Here is a 22,231-nt window from a genome sequence, read left to right on the forward strand (position 1 = left end):
GGCAAATTGAACTCCAATTACAAAATATACAAAACAAATAACTTTGCTTTAGTCTCAAGAACTTTGATGTGTCCCTCGTGCCAAAAGGGAAAGAACACTTCTTCCCCTGCTTTTCTTTCCAGCATTTCCTTTTGAAAATTTGTGATCCTAATCTTCTTTGTTCTTTTCACACATATGTAATCTTTTAAAAAGCTGAACAAGCCTTTTGCCAGTTTTGCATTCTAGGTGTGTCTTTCTGGAGCCACCTCTGTGAAAGGTGAACACAGAGGAGTGTGGGGTTCTGTCTCCCTAACTCTGTGGAAGTTTTGTCCAAGCACTTGGCTCCAAGTTTTAATTTTTCCTTTGGACTAAGACAGTTGTATGTATGTAATGGATTGTTTCTGCCTAGCTATCTAAAAGGGTGAGATTTCTTTATCATTCCAATTTCTTTAGCTGAATGCCTGTGATAGGCATCATGGTCTGGTTTAATGCTTAATAACAAAACTTTCATTCTTGTCTACATTTTGTGAAGGGGTTGTACTGGGTTGACAGGAGATTTTTTTTAAAGAGTTATTTATTTATGATAGACAGAGAGAGAGAGAGAGGCAGAGACACAGGAGGAGGGAGAAGCAGGCTCCATGCTGGGAGCCTGACATGGGACTCGATCCCGGGACTCCAGGATCCCGCCCTGGGCCAAAGGCAGGTGCTAAACCGCTGAGCCACCCAGGGATCCCCTGACAGGAGATTTTATTTAATTATTTCTCCCCCCCAAAAAAAAATTTTATTTCTCCCAACAGTGTACTTTTTTAATTACTTTATTTATTTATTTATTTATTTATTTATTTATTTATTTATGAGAGCCCAAGAGGGTGGTGGGGAGGGGCAGAAGAAGAGGGAAAGAGGGTCTCAAGCAAACTATATGCAGAGCGCAGAGCCTGGAGCCCTCTGCAGGGCTCAATCCCACAACCCCTGGGAGAAACCAAGAGTGGACGCTCAACTGATTGCACCACCATGCAGCCCCCCAGCAGTGTCCTTTTGCTGTCTTAACAATCTGTGCATTATGGTTGTTATTATCTAGAACTTATAAGAAAGTTAAAAGTCAATTTAAGTGATTGTCACGTTATATATACTCTGGTCCAAAATTTTGAAATCTTTTAAAGACATCTTGAGAAACATTTGTTGCTTTTATTTATTTATTTATTTATTTATTTTGTTGTTGTTGTTGTTGTTGTTGCTTTTATTAAGGACCATCTAGTACACTTGTGATTGGGACCTTATAATCATGACGATTACATTTTTCAAATGGTTGTTACTGATACATACTAGCACCACTGATGTCTATATGTCAATCTTATGTGACACAACCTGGCTGAACTCTATTATTCTGTAGGTTTGTCTAGGATTGTCTTGGATTTCCTGTGTAAAGAGTCATATGATCTACATTTATTAGCACTTTTGTTTCTTCTTTTCCTGTTCTCATACAACCTTTTTCCTTGTAAAAGTGTGACAGGATGTCCAGTACAGTGTTGAATAGAAGCGGCGATATGACATCTGAGTTAGTCCAGGCCCCACAGGAACCAGATGCTAAGATAGGAAAATGTGCAAGGATTTTACTAGGGGAGTTGTCTATGAAGGAAAATGAGGAAGGAGCCAAGGAAGGCTTGGAGAGCTACAGATGGACATAGGCGATGAGGCAATTAGGGAGGCAAGGTGAGGTGGAAGTGTGCCAGATCCACCAGGCACTCTCAAGCAGGTTCAGCAAAGTCCTTGGCAAGTCCTCAAACCAAAGTGTCTCCCAGGAGCTAGTCTGTTGCACGCAGTCCTTGGTGCAGAGCAACACATGTGAGGTGTGGCCCTTGCTCCAGGCTGCCAGGGATTCTTGTGGGCAACAGGGTGGGCCCTGGATCAGTGACACTCCCTGAATTGGACGTGCAGGGTGCATCAGGTGTGCAGGATGTGAATGGTGGCTCTTATTTGACTTTAAAGGCAGTGTATATAGAACACCACTACTAAATATCAGGTTCAGGAATTTTCTTCCTATCCCTTACTTGATTTTCCTGTCGCCATTGACACAGTTAAATAATTAATGACATTAACCCTTCTTGCATTCCTGGTATCAATCATACATGATCATCTTTTTAAGAGAACGATTTGTCAGTGTTTCATTGTTTAGGACTTTTACATCCAGCTTCAAAAGTGAGGGGATCCCTGGGTGGCTCAGCGGTTTGGCAACTGCCTTTGGCCCAGGGCGTGATCCTGGAGTCCTGGGATTGAGTCCCGTGTCGGGCTCCTGGCATGGAGCCTGCTTCTGCGCCTCTCTCTCTCTCTCTGTCTCTCATGAATGAATGAATGAATGAATAAATAAATAAATATCTTTATAAAAAAGTGAGATTGGCCAATAATTGCCAATATTCACTGTTCCTTAAAAAGGGACATATTATATTTCTCAGTTTTCTTGCCAACGCCATAATAGCATCATAGGAGTGGATTTCATAGCTTGGTGAGATTACGAATGAATGTTTCCTGTCTCTGACTTCTATAGATTCTAGTTTTGTACTGTCCAAAAATGTAGCATGTAGCTACATGTAGCTATTAATTGAAATTAATTGAAATTAAATAAAACTAAAAATTGAGTTAGTCCCATGAGCCACATTTCAAGTGGTCTGTTGTCACATGTGTCTCATGGCTTTCACATCAGACAGCACAGGTCTAGAAAATCTCTGTCACAGCACAAAGATCTGCTCTGTAGCCTGGGTGGCCTTGGAGGGTAATGGGATGGGGCTACACTTCCCTAGGAAGTGTAGGAAGAAAGCCTAGGAAGCCTAGGAAGAAAGGAGGGTTTAGGCCGTGGAAAGAATATAAGTGACCTGAAATTAACCTGATGCTTCATGAGTGAAGAAAGAAAACCTCCGGTTAAGGACCATCCTGCTAAAAGATAAAAGGGTCAACCAGGAAATTAAGGAAGAATTAAAAAGATTCATGGAAACTAATGAGAATGAAGATACAACCGTTCAAAATCTTTGGGATGCAGCAAAAGCAGTCCTAAGGGGGAAATACATCGCAATACAAGCATCCATTCAAAAACTGGAAAGAACTCAAATACAAAAGCTAACCTTACACATAAAGGAGCTAGAGAAAAAACAGCAAATAGATCCTACACCCAAGAGAAGAAGGGAGTTAATAAAGATTCGAGCAGAACTCAACGAAATCGAGACCAGAAGAACTGTGGAACAGATCAACAAAACCAGGAGTTGGTTCTTTGAAAGAATTAACAAGATAGATAAACCATTAGCCAGCCTTATTAAAAAGAAGAGAGAGAAGACTCAAATTAATAAAATCATGAATGAGAAAGGAGAGATCACTACCAACACCAAGGAAATACAAACGATTTTAAAAACATATTATGAACAGCTATACGCCAATAAATTAGGCAATCTAGAAGAAATGGACGCATTCCTGGAAAGCCACAAACTACCAAAACTGGAACAGGAAGAAATAGAAAACCTGAACAGGCCAATAACCAGGGAGGAAATTGAAGCAGTCATCAAAAACCTCCCAAGACACAAAGTCCAGGGCCAGATGGCTTCCCAGGGGAATTTTATCAAACGTTTAAAGAAGAAACCATACCTATTCTCCTAAAGCTGTTTGGAAAGATAGAGATGGAGTACTTCCAAATTCGTTCTATGAGGCCAGCATCACCTTAATTCCAAAACCAGACAAAGACCCCACCAAAAAGGAGAATTACAGACCAATATCCCTGATGAACATGGATGCAAAAATTCTCAACAAGATACTGGCCAATAGGATCCAACAGTACATTAAAAAAATTATTCACCATGACCAAGTAGGATTTATCCCTGGGACACAAGGCTGGTTCAACACCCGTAAAACAATCAATGTGATTCATCATATCAGCAAGAGAAAAACCAAGAACCATATGATCCTCTCATTGGATGCAGAGAAAGCATTTGACAAAATACAGCATCCATTCCTGATCAAAACTCTTCAGAGTGTAGGGATAGAGGGAACATTCCTCGACATCTTAAAAGCCATCTAGGAAAAGCCCACAGCAAATATCATTCTCAATGGGGAAGCACTGGGAGCCTTTCCCCTAAGATCAGGAACAAGACAGGGATGTCCACTCTCACCACTGCTGTTCAACATAGTACTGGAAGTCCTAGCCTCAGCAATCAGACAACAAAAAGACATTAAAGGCATTCAAATTGGCAAAGAAGACGTCAAACTCTCCCTCTTCGCCGATGACATGATACTCTACATAGAAAACCCAAAAGTCTCCACCCCAAGATTGCTAGAACTCATACAGCAATTCGGTAGCGTGGCAGGATACAAAATCAATGCCCAGAAGTCAGTGGCATTTCTATACACTAACAGTGAGACTGAAGAAAGAGAAATTAAGGAGTCAATCCCATTTACAATTGCACCCAAAAGCATAAGATACCTAGGAATAAACCTAACCAAAGATGTAAAGGATCTATACCCTCAAAACTATAGAACACTTCTGAAAGAAATTGAGGAAGACACAAAGAGATGGAAAAATATTCCATGCTCATGGATTGGCAGAATTAATATTGTGAAAATGTCAATGTTACCCAGGGCAATATACACGTTTAATGCAATCCCTATCAAAATACCATGGACTTTCTTCAGAGAGAACAAATTATTTTAAGATTTGTGTGGAATCAGAAAAGACCCCGAATAGCCAGGGGAATTTTAAAAAAGAAAACCATATCTGGGGGCATCACAATGCCAGATTTCAGGTTGTACTACAAAGCTGTAGTCATCAAGACAGTGTGGTACTGGCACAAAAACAGACACATAGATCAGTGGAACAGAATAGAGAATCCAGAAGTGGACCCTGAACTTTATGGGCAACTAATATTCGATAAAGGAGGAAAGACTATCCACTGGAAGAAAGACAGTCTCTTCAATAAATGGTGCTGGGAAAATTGGACATCCACATGCAGAAGAATGAAACTAGACCACTCTCTTTCACCATACACAAAGATAAACTCAAAATGGATGAGAGATCTAAATGTGAGACATGATTCCATCAAAATCCTAGAGAAGAACACAGGCAACACCCTTTTTGAACTCGGCCATAGTAACTTCTTGCAAGATACATCCACGAAGGCAAAAGAAACAAAAGCAAAAATGAACTATTGGGACTTAATCAAGATAAGAAGCTTTTGCACAGCAAAGGATACAGTCAACAAAACTCAAAGACAACCTACAGAATGGGAGAAGATATTTGCAAATGACATATCAGATAAAGGGCTAGTTTCCAAGATCTATAAAGAACTTCTTAAACTCAACACCAAAGAAACAAACAATCCAATCATGAAATGGGCAAAAGACATGAAGAGAAATCTCGCAGAGGAAGACATAGACATGGCCAACACGCACATGAGAAACTGCTCTGCATCACTTGCCATCAGGGAAATACAAATCAAAACCACAATGAGATACCACCTCACACCAATGAGAATGGGGAACATTAACAAGGCAGGAAACCACAAATGTTGGAGAGGATGCGGAGAAAAGGGAACCCTCTTACACTGTTGGTGGGAATGTGAACTGGTGCAGCCACTCTGGAAAGCTGTGTGGAGGTTCCTCAAAGAGTTAAAAATAGACCTGCCCTACGACCCAGCAATTGCACTATTGGGGATTTACCCCAAAGATACAGATGCAGTGAAACGCCGGGACACCTGCACCCCGATGTTTATAGCAGCAATGGCCACGATAGCCAAACTGTAGAAGGAGCCTCGGTGTCCAACGAAAGATGAATGGATAAAGAAGATGTGGTTTATGTATACAATGGAATATTACTCAGCTATTAGAAATGACAAATACCCACCATTTGCTTCAACGTGGATGGAACTGGAGGGTAGTATTTATTTCTATATTTGTCTAATTATATGTGTGCTTTGAACCATGAGTTCCTATTGATGCTTCCTATATCATTCAACACTACAGACTTTAGACTTCTATCTTTTATTTTTCCAACTTGTGGCTTTTTTTTTCCTAGAAAGCCTGGCCCTCATTACCTATGACATGTTTGCTTATTTGTTCAACTTTTTTAAAGGTTGTATTTATTTATTCATGAGACAGAGAGAGGCAGAGACACAGGCAGAGGGAGAAGCAGGCTTCTTGAGGAGAGCTCAATGCGGGACTCGATCCCAGGACCCCAGGGTCACGCCCTGGGCTGAAGCCAGACACTCACCCCTGAGCCCCCCAGGCGCTCCTATTTGTTCAACTTTTATCGGCACATAGTTTTGAGAATTGGTAACCCATATTCCTGTGAGAAACAAATGTAGTAACTACAGTATCTTATTTGGTTATTTTTGTCTATAGCTTAATGAGTCAAAATACCATTTTCAAAAATAAACTAAATTGTTTTCTAACTCACTTCCTTCAGCATAGTCTTGTTATGCATTTGTAACACAGTTAGGTTTATTTGTTATGATTTCTATTCCATTGGCGTCCTCTTCCCCATTCAGCTTGATTCTGTTTTAATTTACACACAGTAAATCACTCTTTGTAGTATATAGTACTACAGGATGTTTTTTAAAACAAGATTTTATTGATTTGAGAGAGAGAGAGAGAGCATGAGCAGGAAGAGGGGCAGAGGAAGAGGGAGAAGCAGACTTCCCTCTGAGCAGCGTTCTCCAAGCTCATCTTGACCTGAGCTGAAGGCAGATGCTTAACCCACTGAGCCACCCAGGTGCCTCTGGACTATGGCTTTCAACAAATGCAAAGTCATGTATTCACCCCAGTGAAGCCACAGAAAATCTATCACCTCAAAATTACCCTCTTCCTTTTCCTTCTTTGAGACCCATAGAAGCATTTTCTGGACCTATTTTTAAAGAAACAAACTTTGAAAAACCTTTTCCAGAATGTCCTGCAAATGGGATTATGAAGTCTGCAGCCGTCAGGTCTGTTTCTTTGTCTTAGTAAAATCCACATGTGTACTCTACACATTGCTGTAAAAACCAGTAGTTTATTGGATTTATTGCAGAGTGTGATATTCCATTGTATGAATATACCACAATTTATTCATTCACAGTCCAAGGACACCTGGATTGTATCTAGTTTGTGACAATTATGAATAAAGCTGCTATATACATTTGAGTATAGGTTTTTGTGCATATGTAATTTTTGTTTTCTTGAGTAAATAAATACCTAGGAGTGGAAATCTTTCTTGAGCTCCCACTAGCTACAAAAATGTAAGATAGGATAAATAGATTTTAAGTTAGTGGTTTTCACCCTTCAGGAATTCCTAGACCTAGAGCAAAGGAACACAGCGTCAAAAACTTTGTTTTCGTTTCCATACAGTAAAATGTCACTCTTTGTGGCCTACAGTACTATAGCTGTACAAATGCATATTCATACATTCACCACTGTTGTCAAGATGCAGTGCTCCATGATAACTGCCAAACTGAAATAATTACTATGGAAGAGAACAGAATAATGGACCATAAAATTATGGTCACAGCATTAAACCCATTATTTACTGAGGGGGACTTGGGTCCTGCTGAGTATGAAGATCAGGGGTTGTTAAGCAGTGTCTGAAAAAAGATACAGGAAAAATCCCCTTCTAAAGATCCAACCAGAGTGCATTTTCTGTACTCACAAAATGGTTTATAACCCCTGTAGAACCTGTACAAGGAAGCTTGGGATGGAGTGAAGCCACCAGCTACATCCTGCCTACCAGTACCATGTCCCTGATGCATGCTAAGAACCAGAAGCATCTGGCTAGCAATGTAAGTCAAGTGCATTGTGATGGCCTCTCACCCACCCTCTACCTTCCCCAGTTCTCCGCTCCTAGAATTTTTCTACTGATTCATGTGTTTTATTTATTTATTAATGAATTTATTTTTTATTGGTGTTCAATTTGCCAACATACAGAATAGCACCCAGTGGTTATCCTGTCAAGTGCCCCCCTCAGTGCCCGCCACCCATTCACCCCCACCCCCCGCCCTCCTCCCCTTCCACCACCCCCAGTGTTCGGAGTCTTCATGCTCTATCTCCCTTTCTGATATTTCCTACCCATTTCTTCTCCCTTCCCTTTAATTCCCTTTCACTATTATTTATATTTCCCAAATGAATGAGACCATATAATGTTTGTCCTTCTCTGATTGACTTATTCCACTCAGCATAATCCCCTCCAGTTCCATCCACATGTGTTTTATATATTATATGTTTGTGTATATTGTAAAAGAAAATCTAAAATTACAATGAGCTATCTAGATATCGTATTAAGGTTTATGAACTTCGGGGATCCCTGGGTGGCGCAGCGGTTTGGCGCCTGCCTTTGGCCCAGGGCGCGATCCTGGAGACCCGGGATCGAATCCCACGTCGGGCTCCCGGTGCATGGAGCCTGCTTCTCCCTCTGCCTGTGTCTCTGCCTCTCTCTCTCTCTCTCTCTCTCTCTCTCTGTATGACTATCATAAATAAATAAAAAATATATTTAAAAAAAGTTTATGAACTTCAACCCTTTATGCCCAGAATGTTCTTAAGTAAAGCCTTTTATTGTAAAATTACCTATAACCTTCATTGCAGTCCTAAGAAGCTAGTTCTCTTTCAGAAGTTAACCTCCTTTAGAGACTTTTACCTCTTAATTGTGAACCTTTTACATAGCATTTTATTTTATTTTATTTTTTAAAGATTTTATTTATTCATGAGAGACAGAGACACAGGCAGAAGGAGAAGCAGACTCCCCACAAGGAGCCCGATGTGGGACTCGATCCCAGATCCCAGGATCACACCCTGAGCCGAAGGCAGATGCTCAACTGCTGAGCCACCCAGGCGTCCCTTACATAGCATTTTAGATCAGTATTTCTCAAACCCTGTTTTTTACCAGTGAGAATGTTGTATCAAGTACACACACACACACACACACACACACACAGCTGACGTTTATGTGACTTCCTTCTGACATATGACAGAAGACTATGTACTGCCAAACTAAAGGCAATACACTCTGATCTTTTCAATTCTATTCCATTCGTTTAAATGCTAGTGGTCCAATAAAATTTTTCAATGCCTTCTGGCCTAGAGATGCGTATTTAGTAAAAGACTTTGTTAGACAGTATACGGAATTAATTTAATATTTACCAGATCCCACCTGATTGCCATACATTCTTTACCTCGACTTCTCTGGTGTATAAGAAGGATTTAAGAACCAGATTGCCTTGAGACCTTGCACAATTTCCTACATAATTGGCATGTTATTTTATCTTCCCAGCGCCTATATAAATCAGTTTATGAAAAGAACAAGATGAGAATCCACATCGTGCCTGACATGGTGGAGATGGTTACTGCTAAGGAATCTCAGAAGAAAGGCAGTGAGATTGATTACTGCCTACACCTCTGTGAGTGGATTTGCCACCCTGACTTGCAAGTCAACAGCCACATCAGGAAAGTCACAGATCAGATCTACAGCAACGTAAGCCCACTGCTTGTGAAGGTCCCCCGTGCTGGCTCCACATGCCCATCCTGAGGGGAAGCAGACCCACCTGCATGTACCCTGGCCTTCTTCCAGCGTTGCTGTCCTCTGTACCCATGGGTCTGTCCCTGGAAGACAACGTGAAAACACGGCACCCACAGCCTCATTGCATAACACCTTTCGAATGTCATTCGATAAAGTCCTCCCAGGCCCACTGGGTGTCTGTGTTTTTGGTGTTTGAGTTACGGTCAGTTTCTTTTTTCTAATTCCCTCTATCCACCGCAATCTTTAGATTGTATACAAGGATGACCTCAACTGGCTAAAGGGCATTGGATGCTACATCTCGGACATTCCTGAAATTCTTCATGCCAAGCATGCTTATGTTCTATGTAACCATGTGAGTTTGCCCTATCTTATGGTTTTTTTTTTTAAGTGTATTTCCTTTTCTACGTAGTCTAAGTCAAAGGGGGAGTTATGTACATTGTCACAGACCAGCTATGTCTTAAATGGTGTTGAGGATGGCTGATCTGGAGAAGAATGCTAAGGAGCAGGGAACGGTTGTTTCTTGGAATGCGCGTAGCTCTCTATTCAACAACACGGTCGAGCTGTCCTGTTGTCCTTCCCTGGAACCTCTCTCTACATTTGGACTATTTCAGATCTATCAAGCACATGATTCTCCTATTAGGGAAATCTCACTTGTGAGGTGTTTGTGACGCTATAGACAGGACCTATTTATAAAGAGAGAATTTGCTAAGCAAATTAACACTGTAATAAAGGTTTCAGTAAAAATGCGTAAATGTTCCTAGAAGAGCAGTTGTCAAGCCTGCTAGAAGGCTCTAGAAGCTCCATAGGACTATAAGCATCGATTATGCAGATTGTCCTAAAATTCAAATGCCTCCTGGTCGATTGAATATGTGCTAATGAAAGTAAATGTCATGAGTTAAAAGCAACCAAACCCTCCATGAAAGCAGCAATTTCTAGAACCGTAAACGGTCTACCACAGGCTTCTTTTATTCCTCTTGGCAGATCAAGTACAAATCTCACACACAGAAGACCAGGAATGGCTACAAGTTGGTCACAGACACACAAGTCTATGTGCAGGCTGTGAAAAGTGGGAAACAACTGAGTGATGTAAGTCCCCGTGGGGAAGTCGTGTGGACAGTAATAAATGGGGCCACCACTCAAACAGAAGTGGCAAAAAAAAAAAAAAGAAAAGAAAAAGTAAGTGGCTTTTGCTAACTGGGAGACCAGAGTTAGTGTCCTAGATAGTACTTATGGTTCTGCTCATATTTCCTAAAACCTGGTGTGTTCAATCAGTTCCCAAGGTGGAGGTAGAAATGCTATAATTCTATGGAATACTCAGTGTTTTAGAGTTTTTTGCTTTAAAAGTTGTTTTTTGAGGCCTCGTGTCAAGAGCAGCAGTTGTATCTTGCTGGTCAGCCCTCTGGAAAATTAGAGCTGGTCATGGCAGGGTGAGGAGGGGCAGGCCGTGCAGTGAGCGGTGTGGGTTTCGTGGGGCCCCTCGTCCGTGGTCTGGGAAGGCCCGGTGCCCAAGCCTCGGCCCCATGCCACATCCACTCTCTGACTTGGGGGGCAGAGCCAGCACACGGCTGCTCTTTTATTTTCTTTTAACTAAGCCCGCAAATTAGTAAGTAAATATCAAATCCCACCAGCGAGTTAGAATGTAAAAACCCATTGTTTTGAAACTTAGAGCCGTACCATAGCCGCTGTTCCCTCCCTTTGCTGAGCCATGTCCTCTGCTTCTCTCATGCTGTGGGGTCCACATGCCCACTTGCGAGCCTGTGGACAAGACAATGATGGATCAGTTGTTGAGGCAAAGGGAAACCTACCTACCTACTTCCCTTCCCCTTCCCCTTCCCCTTCCCCTTCCCCTCCCTCCCTCCCTGCCTTCCTTCCTTCCTTCCTTCCTTCCTTCCTTCCTTCCTTCCTTCCTTCCTTCCTTCCTTTAAGAGAGACTTAGGTTTCCATTTACTTTGCTTCTTTCCAATGATGCTGCTGTGATCAGAATCAGCTGACCCCTCTTCTATCTGACACAGGCCATCTACCACCATGACTACATGGATAGCGTCAGAGGCAAGGTGGCTGCAACTATGAAAACCATGGAACTGGATGGGCCCTTCATGCACACAAGCTCCAGAGTGAGGTGAGCAGTGAGAACCCAGTGCAGGGGGCAGCAGAAGTCTAAGGGGCGGCCTCCGAGGGCCAGGCCACTGGCTTTTGCAGAAACCTCCTTGGCTTGTGCTTTATCTCAGCCTGACCTTCTCAGTTGTCAATGCTATTCCATTCACCTGAGTTAAAAAACAAAGAAAAAACCCAAACAGTACACAGTCTGTCTTCCCTCCTGGTTGGTGGGATTCTTACACCACGCAAGCAATGGGCATTCTTAGAGCAACATTGCATTTACATCTACAAGATACGAGGGAGAAAGAAAGCCAACCTTTCTCAAACAACTTAAAACCAAGATGACAAAGAGAAGACACATAATCATAAGGGACTACTAGTAGTAAGAGAAAGGGCTAGAAATTACTGTTGGAATTCAGAAGAGAAAGACCTGGATTCCACTCACGTACTTAATATCCCTTTTGGGTGTTACCTGCTCAGGCAACATTGGTTTCCCTCTTTGATGTCACTCTCCTGTACTGAATATTGAAAAACATTTGCTCTTTGATGTCTCTGATACTATTCCTACTCCTGGATCTCCCCCCCAAAGACAGGCTATTTAGGATCATGGTCAGAAACTCCTTTCCCCCATCTGCCAGGGATTGGGGAATCGTGACCTCTTCATGGCCTGACACTGTGTTTATTGGAGGAATGGGGTTCCAGGGATGTGCCTTATCATTATGACTGTCTCCGGGACTGTGATGATGTGAATACCACCTAAGGGTTCACGACACAGGCGGCACTGACTGCCTGTTCTCTCTACTGCTCCCGTTTTCTTGCTCGATTCCATGCAGGTAATTGGGCATACGTTCAAAACATAGAAGAATTATTTCCTATGGGCCCCTTCACTCATCGTTCACTCGCTCACTCTCTTTTTTAAGGTTTTATTTATTCATGAGAGAGACAGAGAGAGGCAGAGACACAGGCAGAGGGAGAAGCAGGCTCCCTGCGGGAACCCGTTGGGGACTCAATCCCATGACCCAGCGTCACACCCTGAGCACCCCCAGGCATCTCTCTCACTCTCTGTCTCTCTCTCTTAAAGATTTGGTTTATTTACTCGACAGAGTGGAAGCGAGGGAGCATTAGCGAGGAGGGTGGGGGTCGAGCAGGGAGACTGATGGGCTCAGAGATGTGACCTGAGCCCAAGGCCTGGGCAGTGGAGCACGCAGGCACCTGTCGGTTTCGAAGCAGGGGGTCAAGGATGATGCATTAGTTACCTGGCCCTTTGAACTCCTCTGACTCCTCATGACATCGGCCTGGTAAACAAGAACACGCTGCATCCCGACCGAAAGCCTGGCATGGGCCGCGTGCGATGCGCATGACTCGATGGGCCCCGGCGCAGCCTGACCCCTCGCCCTCCGCAGGACCTGTACCCAGGTGCCGGCCGACGTGACCAGCGCACAGGATACCGGCTCCCTGGTGACACAGCCGCCTTCCAGCATTCCAGGGAAAAGCACTACCAGATCACCTATGTAGGTGCCTCCCCGCACCACGGCCTGCCAGGGGAGGGGCGCTGACCTGGGCCCCTGGGGGCCGGGAGTGTGTGTGGAGGCCCCCGCTGAGTGTGGTCATCACGGCGCCTTTGCCTCAAGAAGCGTAGGAGCATCCCTGTGACCCCAGGCACCCCATGGGCGGCTGCAGCTGCCTGGGGACAGGATGTTGTGTGCGTCCCTTGGGCAGACAGGACTGCTTGTGGGCTAGCTGGCTCCGATACTGGCCCCACCACATGCCCTCTGCACACTGAGCAGAAAGCTGGGGGTGAAGGGGCTCCTGCTATCTGGGGCTTCCTAGCCCAGTGGCTCCCACCACCCTGCAGGGATGCTGGGGATGCTAGGGAGCCCCATGCAGGGCAGAGCCCGGGGGCGCTGCACACAGCCTGCAGCCCTCTTCTGCTGCCTTCGGAGTCTTGGGACCCAAGCTTGCCGGCCAGCCAGTACACAAAACCAAAGACCCAAACCTACAGTATCCAAATCAGACACTTGCAGATCCAACCACCTAATATGTCTTTTTTTTCTGGTAAATCCATCTGGAAAGCCACTTGTTGGCCTCAAAAATAGTCGCTCCTCTCTTCCCTGCAGGTCCTAACTTCCAAGCTGTGCTGGGACTAAAAACACAGGCCTTCCCCCACCTAAAATGAATAAACACCGCTCAACACCTCGACATTTAATAGTGAAGCTTGCAAATTCCAAAGATAAATAGAAGATCCTTAAAGCAGCAAGAGACAAGAAATCTCTAACTTTTATGGGGATGAATATTAGATTAACAGCAGACCTCTCCACAGAGACCCAGGCAGGCCAGAAAGGGCTGGCAGGATATATTCAGGGTCCTACATGAGAAGAACATGCAGCCAAGAATACTTTACCCAAGGCTCTCATTCACAATAGGAGAGATAAACAGCTTCCAAGATGGGCAGGAACTGAAAGAATATGTGACCAGGAAACCAGCTCTGCAAGAAATTTTAAGGGGGACTCTTAAAATTCCTCTTGGAGAGGAAGTCCAATGGAACAATCCACAAAAACAGGGACTGAATAGGTATCATGATGACACTAAATTCATATCTTTCAATAGTAACTGAACGTGAATGGGCTTAACGACCCCATACAGAGGCACAGGGTTTCAGACTGGATAAAAAAGCAGGACCCATCTATCTGCTGTCTACAAGAGACTCATTTTAGACAGAAGGACACCTACAGCCTGAAAATAAAAGGTTGGAGAACCACGTACCAATCATATGGTCCTCACAAGAAAGCAGGGGTAGCCATCCTTATATCAGATAAACTGAAATTTATCCCAAAGACTGTAGTGAGAGATGAAGAGGGACACTGTATCATACTTAAAGGATCTATCCAAGAAGAAGACTTAACAATCCTCAATATATATGCCCCGAATGTGGGAGCTGCCAAATATATCAATCAATTAATAACCAAAGTTAAGACATATTTAGATCATAATACACTTATACTTGGTGACTTCAATCTAGCGCTTTCTACACTAAATAGGTCTTCTAAGTACATGTCAAAGAAACGAGAGCTCGAAATGATAGACTGGACCAAACGGATTTCACAGATAACTACATAACTTTATATCCAAATGCAACTGAATACACATTCTTCTCAAGTGCACATGGAACTTTCTCCAGAATAGACCACATACTGGATCACAACTCAGATCTGAACCGATACCAAAAGATTGGGATCATCCCCTGCTTATTCTCAGAGGATGATACCTTGAAATTAGAACTAAATCACAACAAGAAGTTTGGAAGTACTTCAAACACGTTGAGGTTAAGGACCATCCTGATAAAAGATGAAAGGGTGAGCCAGGTAATTAAGGAAGAATTAAAAAGATTCATGGAAACTAATGAGAATGAAGATAAAACCATTCAAAATCTTTGGGATACAGCAAAAGCAGTCCTTGGGGGAAATATATCTCAATGCAAGCAGCCATCCACAAATTGGAAAGAACTCAAATACAGAAGTTAACCTTACACCTAAAGGAGCTAGATGAAAAAGAGCAAATAGATCCTACACCCAGCAGAAGAAGAGATTTGACAAATTAACATTCGAGCAGAACTCAATGAAATAGATATCAGAAGAACTATGGAACAGATTAACAAAACCAGGAGTTGGTTCTTTTGAAGAATTAGTAAGATAGATAAACCATTAGCCAGCCCTATTAAAAGAAGAGCGAGAAGACTCATATTAATAATATCATGAATGAGAAAGGAGAGATCACTACAAACACCAAGGAAATACAAACAATTTTAAAAACATGAGAAGCTATACGCCAATAAATTCAGCAATCTATAAGAAATGGACGCATTTCTGGAAAGCCGCAAACTACCAAAACTGGAACTGGAAGAAATAGAAAAACTGAACAGGCCAGGGAGGAAATTGAAGCAGTCATCAAAAACCTCCCAAGACACAAAAGTCCAGGGCCAGATGGCTTCCCTGGGGAATTTATTCCAACGTTTAAAGAAGAAACCAAAAAAAAAAAAAAAAAACCCATACCTATTCTACTAAAGCTGTTCAGAAAGATAGAAATGAAATACATCCAAGCTCGTTCTACGAGGCCAGCATCACCTTAATTCCAAAACAAGACAAAGACCCCACCAAAACGGAGAGTTATAGACCCATACTCCTGATGAACATGGACGCAAAAATTCGCAACAAGATACTAGCTAATAGGATCCAACAGTACATTAAGGAGATTATTCACCATTACCAAGACGGAAGTATCCCCGGACGCAAGGCTGGTTCAACACTCATAAAACAATGTGATTCATCATATCAGAAAGACAAAAAACAAGAACCATATGATCCTCTCAATAGATTCAGAGAAAGCATTTGACAAAATACAGCATCCATTCCCGATCAAAACTCTTCAGATTGTGGGGATAGAGGGAATATTCCTCAACATCTTAAAAGGCATCTACGAAAAGCCCACAGCACATATCATTCTCAATGGGGAAGCACAGGGAGACTTTCCCCTTAGATCAGGAAGAAGACAGGGATGTCCACTCTCACCACTGCTATTTGACATAGTCTTAGAAGTCCTAGCCTCAGCAATCAGACAACAGAAAGAAATAAAAGGCATTCAAATTGGCAAAGAAGAAGTCAAACGTTCCCTCTTTGCTGATGACATGATACTCTACATAGAAAACCCAAGAGACTCCACCCCAAGATTGCTAGAACTCATACATCAATTTGGGAGCATGGCAGAATACACAATCAATGCCCAGAAGTCAGTGGCATTTGTACACGCTAACAATGAGACTGAAGAAAGAGAAATTAAGGAGTCAATCCCATTTACAATTGCACCCAAAAGCATAAGATACCTAGGAAGAAACCTAACCAAAGAGATAAAGGATCCACACCCTAAAAACTACAGACCACTTCTAAAATAATTTGAGGAAGACACAACGAGATGGAAAAATATTCCATGCTCACGGATTGGAAGTATTAATATTGTGAAAATGTCAACGTTACCCAGGGCAATTTTCATGTTTAATGCAATCCCAGCAAAATACCATGGACTTTCTTCAGAGAGTTAGAACAAATTATTTTCAGATTTGTGTTGCATCAGAAAAGACCCCTAATAGCCAGGAGAATATTAAAAAAGAAAGCCATAGCTGGGGGCATCACAATGCCAGATTCCAGGTTGTACTACAAAGCTGTGGTTATCAAGTCAGTGTGGTCCTGGCACAAAAGCAGTCACATAGATCAATGGAAAAGAATAGAGAATCCAGAAGTGGACCCTCAACTTTATGGTCAACTAATATTCGACAAAGTAGGAAAGACTATCCACTGGAAAAAAAGACAGTCTCTTCAATAAATGCTGCTGGGAAAATTGGACATCCACATGCAGAAGAACAAAACTAGACCACTCTCTTGCACCATACACAAAGATAAACTCAAAACAGATGAAAGATCTAAATGTGAGACAAGATTCCATCAAAATCCTGGAGAACATGGGCAACACCATTTTTGAGTTCGCCCACTGTGACTTCTTGCAAGATACATCCACGAAGGCAAGAGAAACAAAAGCAAAAGTGAACTATTGGGACTTCATCAAGGTAAGAAGCTTTTGCACAGCAAAGGATACAGTCCACAAAACTAAAAGGCAACCTACAGAATGGGAGAAGATATTTGCAAATGACATATCAGATAAAGGGCTAGTATCCAAGATCTATAAAGAACTTCCTAAACTCAACAGCAAAGAAACAACCAATCCAATCATGAAATGGGCAAAAGACAGGAACAGAAATCTCACAGAGGAATACATAGACATGGCCAACACGCACATGAGAAAATGCTCTGCATCACTTGCCATCAGGGAAATACAAATCAAAACCACAATGAGATACCACCTCACACCAGTGAGAATGGCGAAAATTAACAAGGCAGGAGACTACAAATCATAGGATGTGGAGAAAGGGGGAACCCTCCTGAACTCTTGGTGGGAATGTGAACTGGTGCAGCCACTCTGGAAAACTGTGTGGGGTTCCTCAAAGAGTGAAAAACAGATCTTCCCTACGACCCAGCAATTGCACTGCTGGGGATTGACCCCAAAGATACAGAAGCAGTGAAATGCTGGGATGCCTGCACCCCAATGTTTATAGCAGCAATGTCGACAATAGCCAACCTGTGGAAGGAGCCTCGGTGTCCATCGAAAGATGAATGGATAAAGAAGATGTGGTCTATGTATGCAATGAAATATTCCTCAGCCATTAGAAATGACAAATACCCACCATTTGCTTCAACGTGGATGGAACTGGACGATATTATGCTGAGTGAATTAAGTCAGTCGGAGGAGGACAAACATCCTATGGTCTAATTCATTTGGGAAATATAAAAAATAGTCAAAGGGAATAAAGGGGAAAGGAGAAAAAACGAGTGGGAAATATCAGGGAGGGAGACAGAACATGAGAGACTCCTAACTCTGGGAAACGAACTAGGGGTGGTGGGCGGTGGTTGGCGGTGACTGCGTGACAGGCACTGACGGGGGCACTTGATGGGATGAGCGCTGGGTGTTATTCTCTATGTTGGCAAATTTAACACCAAGAAAAAATTTTTAAAAAACATAAAAACACACGGTTTCCCTTTTATTTTCATAGCTGCCTGCCAGCAGGTTTTTCTAGGCAACACTGAATTTTATTCCTCTCTGCACCTGGCTTATATAGCCAAGAAAATAATTGCCAAGGTCCTGTTTACTGGTGACATTTTGTCCCTGACTTTTTCTTGTACTTAATCCATGGAGAGTGATTTTCAAATGTAAGCAGCAGCTCCTTCCTGTGTGAGGAATGTACAGCTACTCTTTGTGACCCAGCAGCGAACTCGTTCTGACTCTGCCTTCCCAGTACAAATACAGAGAAGAGTGGGAACACATCAAGGCACACAGATACACACTTGGCCCTAAAGAAATCCCATTTGTCCATGTCCAGAGGGTGAACAATGTTACCAGTGAGGTACAGTGAATGTTGATTCTGCGGGGGGGGGCGGGGGGGTATTGAGTTTCAGAGGCCATGGCTTTGTACTATATGTTAGTTAGAAATCTCTGTATCATCAAGGAATGAGAGGGTCCTTTTTGTTACCATTTTGGTGTTTGTATCCATCGGTGACGTCTTTTTGTATTTGGCAATGCCATTGTCAATCCCAATTCACAGATTATGATGTAAATTAATTCCTTTTTTGAGATTCGTTATGAAACATTTACTAATGAATTTGCATTTTAGTCTAATTCGTGACCCTGGTTTTCTATATACATGGTTGGCCTGTATATCTGACCATATCCAACCATCTGATAGAATGTGGAAGACTTTATGCTCAGAATTCTTCACCTAACTAAAATAAGTACCATTTCCTCTTTTTTCCTGTCAGACACTTCCTTGATCCTTAATTGCTCCTCTAATGGCTCTTTGTGTAGAATATTTGATTATTGATTAGTCAACAGTTGCCCTCATCTTCCCACACTAAATACCTGCAGTGGTTTTGCTTCCAGTGTAGAGATAGTGTCGACAGTTTTTTTTTTTTTTTGGAGTTCAATTTGCCAACATAGAGCATAACACCCAGTGCTCATCCCATCAAGGGCCCCCCTCAATGCCTGTCACCCAGTCACCCCCACCCCCCACCCACCTCCCTTTCCACCACCCCTTGTTCGTTTCCCAGAGTTCGGAGTCCCTCATGTTCTGTCTCCCTTTCTGATATGACCCACTCATTTTTTTCTCCTTTCCCCTTTATTCCCTTTCACTATTTTTTATATTCCCCAAATGAATGAGGCCATAAAATGTTTGTCCTCCCTGATTGACTTATTTCACTCAGCATCATACTCTCCAGTTCCATCCACGTGTATGGACAATTGTACCACAGACTGAAAGACAAGATTCACACAACTCCTGATACACCTGAAATCCGCCAAGTCAAGAAGACACAAGAGGCTGTCAGTGAGGTGAGTATTTTCTTAAGAGAGAGGGCAGGCTGTGGCACCCCGGGAGGAATGTCAGTCATGTGGTCTCTGATGTGTGTGTTTTGGGCCATTTTTTCAGTTGATCTACAAATCAGACTTCTTCAAGATGCAAGGCCACGTGATCTCACTGCCTTACACACCCCAAGTGATCCGTTGCCGCTACGTGGGAGACATCACCAGTGACGTAAGCATCTCGTCTGGGTCTTTCAGAAAAGCTCATACCAAGGGGCTGTGTACATGTAAGCCAACTGGTGATCTTTGAACTGCCTGCTGCATTGAGTCCTTCTACACTGGGTATACAGCTTGGAGGTGAAATTGTGTGGAAGCGGGACCCCGCATTTCTCCAACCACGGAAACAGTAGTAGGAAGAACGTTTAGGAATTACAAGCATTGCTGGCCACCACTCTGAATTCAACACTGAACCATGACCGGCCCCTCACCCTACCTCGTCTCGTCCTGGGTCCCATGTAGTATCCTTCTCCTGCTCATCCCCACGCCCATACTCATTAGCAACTTCCTCCTCCCATGTTTGTTTCTCCTTAAATGTTTCCATCTCCTGAAAGGCCACTCCATTCAATCCATGCTTTCCTCCCATCAGTATAAGAACAACAAATAGCAATATTTTCCTTAGCTCAGGATTAAATTTAAAAACCTGTGATTCATTTGAGTGCAAGCCAACTAAGAGTATAGGGTGGACGTGTTCAACCAAAATGAAACCTGTATCAACATGAAGGTCTCACTACTCTTATTGGTTCCTGGTTTGCATTTAATCCTGGCCAGCTTTATTTCTGTTTCTGCCACACAGATTTAATATAAGGAGGACTTGCAGATCCTCGGGACTGGGCTGCTTCCTGTGTGACATTCCTGACATGGTCCGCTGCCGGCACGTGCGCAAGTTCTGGGCGAGTGCACATCTTCATGACACATAGCTACCCTGGCACAGCTTCCATTACCACGTCACCAGCCTCAATATAATTCTTTCAATGACTGATTAACTTGTGCTTCTGTTTTCTTTTTTTTCTTTAGGTCTAACTACCTGTACACTGATAAGGCGAGGAAGATGTGAGACAGATACCAAGTGGTGCTTGACACTCCAGAATACAGAAAAGTACAGGAACTGAAGACACAGCTGAGCGAGGTAAGGATGCTGAACCTGTCACTGCAACTGACTTATTCCTCTGTCAAACAGGCAACTGCGCTTAGAAAAAAAAAAAGTCTCCCCTCTGATGTAATTATGGAGTGCCTACCGTGTCTAACTAAGCAAGTCAGTTGACCTTGTTTTGCCTCAGTTTCCTTATTTTGTCCCCTTTTGGTAAGATAAGGATGTTGGTACTTGACTACCTGTGACTGGAGCTGCAGAGAGTTAATTTTATAAATTGGAAAGGCCTATGTTACACTATTGTTGTGGTCTCCAAACCAAATTTATTTAATTTATTTCAAAACTTGCTCTTTAATCCCTGTCATCAGAAACCCTAACCTTGGTGGTGCCATTTGAAGAGTCTTTCATGGCTCCCTGCTCTGCAGCCCACACACCAAATTCTGAACTATTTTGTTTCATTGTCAGTTGGCCTCGGGGCTTCCAGTCTATCACAGCTAGTTGGGTATAGATCTTGTGCTCTCCCCTCCATTCCTCGTTCCTTGAGGGTTGGACCCCGTCTTATTTAGATGTGTGTCCCATAGTGCCTTGGCTGTAATAGATGTCCATGTTGGCCAGTGATTAAATGTGCTTTCTAAAGGTAAGGGCGTTCCACAAATGTAAATGCTTTTCCTATTACAGATGAGTTGGCTATTCTCGTTCAACTCATCTTTGTCGTGTAGCTTCATCAGACTTCACTGAGCGAAGCCACACATTGGCAGTCAGGCCACTTGACTGACTCCCCATTTTCAATAGTTTTAGTGGCTGCCTATTAGGAATCACTTATGCTCTTAGACTTAAAGATGTCCTGGCACACCAAAGGTTGCCTGCAGTGAGGGGGTGGGGGTGTGCAGCTTCCTACACTCCTAGTGAGCTAGCGGCAGAGGGTGATAAGTTCTTTAGCTTTCATAAATGCTAAATTGAGCCCATTTGCTTTGCTGAAAGCTTACCTGCGTCCCTTCCCCTGGCACCAGCACTTAGCCAGGAATGCCTAGGTTCTTGTATCTCAGCAAAGTGCTTCTCTGCACTGGCCATATATTAGAACCACCTGGGAAGTATTTCTAAACTCCCCTTGAGTGGGCTCTGACTCCCCAGCCTCACAGCAGACTTTCTGATTCTCTGCATGTAGGCATCTGCGTGCTTTTAGCTGCTCCATGATTCTAATAATGATTCTAATATGCAGCCAGTGTTGGAAAGCACTGCTTTAAGTAGCACGCCTGTCCTCCAGCTACCACGTCGTAAAACATTGTATGGTAACTTGAGATGGTTATTGGGATCTCTGAAATACCTTTATTTTTCTTGGCTATTTGGATTCAGAATTATTTAAATCTTCCATTTCTCCTTTTCCCAATTCCTGTTAGGATTTTGTGTGTCTTGTGCATCCACATTGAGGAATAAGACTGGCTATCCTTTAGTCATTCCTTTTCTCCCACACTTGCCTCACTGGAACAATGATGTGAGCATGATAAAATACTGAGCCACCTCCTCTATTTTTTAAAAGACTT

At 42.9% G+C, this 22,231-nt stretch overlaps 1 protein-coding gene across 2 annotated transcripts in view; it reads left to right on the top strand.

Annotated features, from left to right (window-relative positions):
• The first annotated feature begins 7,663 nt into the window (after positions 1-7,663).
• Positions 7,664-22,231, top strand: part of LOC144299368 (nebulin-like) — a 56,496-nt gene continuing 41,928 nt past the window's right edge. For both annotated transcript variants that reach the window (XM_077874915.1, XM_077874916.1), the window contains exons 1-8: positions 7,664-7,760; positions 9,245-9,445; positions 9,738-9,842; positions 10,472-10,576; positions 11,503-11,609; positions 19,447-19,573; positions 19,671-19,775; positions 20,618-20,729. In XM_077874915.1, the coding sequence (XP_077731041.1) occupies positions 7,716-7,760; positions 9,245-9,445; positions 9,738-9,842; positions 10,472-10,576; positions 11,503-11,609; positions 19,447-19,573; positions 19,671-19,775; positions 20,618-20,623 (801 nt within the window). In that variant the 5' untranslated portion in view covers positions 7,664-7,715 and the 3' untranslated portion in view covers positions 20,624-20,729. The remainder of the gene's footprint in view (positions 7,761-9,244; positions 9,446-9,737; positions 9,843-10,471; positions 10,577-11,502; positions 11,610-19,446; positions 19,574-19,670; positions 19,776-20,617; positions 20,730-22,231) is intronic.

This window comes from Canis aureus, chromosome 27 (assembly GCF_053574225.1).
Source record: "Canis aureus isolate CA01 chromosome 27, VMU_Caureus_v.1.0, whole genome shotgun sequence".
Taxonomy (NCBI): domain Eukaryota; kingdom Metazoa; phylum Chordata; class Mammalia; order Carnivora; family Canidae; genus Canis; species Canis aureus.